Source organism: Elephantulus edwardii, unplaced genomic scaffold (genome assembly GCF_000299155.1).
Source record: "Elephantulus edwardii isolate Elephantulus edwardi_28Jun2011 unplaced genomic scaffold, EleEdw1.0 scaffold00211, whole genome shotgun sequence".
Classification (NCBI taxonomy): domain Eukaryota; kingdom Metazoa; phylum Chordata; class Mammalia; order Macroscelidea; family Macroscelididae; genus Elephantulus; species Elephantulus edwardii.
The window spans coordinates 2412520-2413160 of NW_006399961.1; the positions used below are offsets into that span (position 1 = coordinate 2412520).

At 36.2% G+C, this 641-nt stretch overlaps 1 protein-coding gene across 1 annotated transcript in view; it reads left to right on the plus strand.

The window, feature by feature from the left end:
• CRY1 (cryptochrome circadian clock 1) overlaps positions 1 to 641 on the plus strand; it is a 143472-nt gene that overhangs the window by 91282 nt on the left and 51549 nt on the right. Inside the window, exon 3 of the mRNA XM_006897551.1 lies at positions 389 to 531. Coding sequence (XP_006897613.1) covers positions 389 to 531 — 143 coding nt within the window. The remainder of the gene's footprint in view (positions 1 to 388; positions 532 to 641) is intronic.

Genomic DNA, 641 nt, shown 5'->3' on the forward strand with positions numbered 1-641 from the left:
AACAACAGCAGTAGTCAGAAGCTGCACTGCAATCCTGAAGGTATGCAGTTCAAAACTTCTAGCTTCTCTGCAGGAGAAAGATGAGTATTCTTCTCCTGTGCAGTTAACTAACTGCCTCTGAAAACCTGGGTCAGTTTTGACTCAGTGGTACACAGCAACATATGCAAATTGAAAAAATACCTCTTCATTTAATTTATATGTCACTATCTTCTAACTTATTCTTTGCCATTGGTAGTGGATTTGAACCATCAGAGAGATGCTCTCTTTAGGTTAGCAGTGCACCTCTCTGTGGACTATGCTTTCACTTTTTTCCCCCCCATCTTTGTTATGATAAGAAAAAAAAATTCTTAAAATTTGTCTTCTTTTTCTGCCACACTCCCAATTTTAGGAATGGGACATTACTAAACTTTCAATTGAGTATGATTCTGAGCCCTTTGGGAAGGAACGAGATGCAGCTATTAAGAAACTGGCTACAGAAGCTGGAGTAGAAGTCATTGTACGAATTTCTCATACTTTGTATGACCTAGACAGGTAAGTTTAGCACTTGGATTTTAAGTTTGAAAATGGGAAAAAAAATTATAATATTTATATATTGTTATTGTATTGTTGTATACCATTGAATCACCTGCAACTAATAGTGA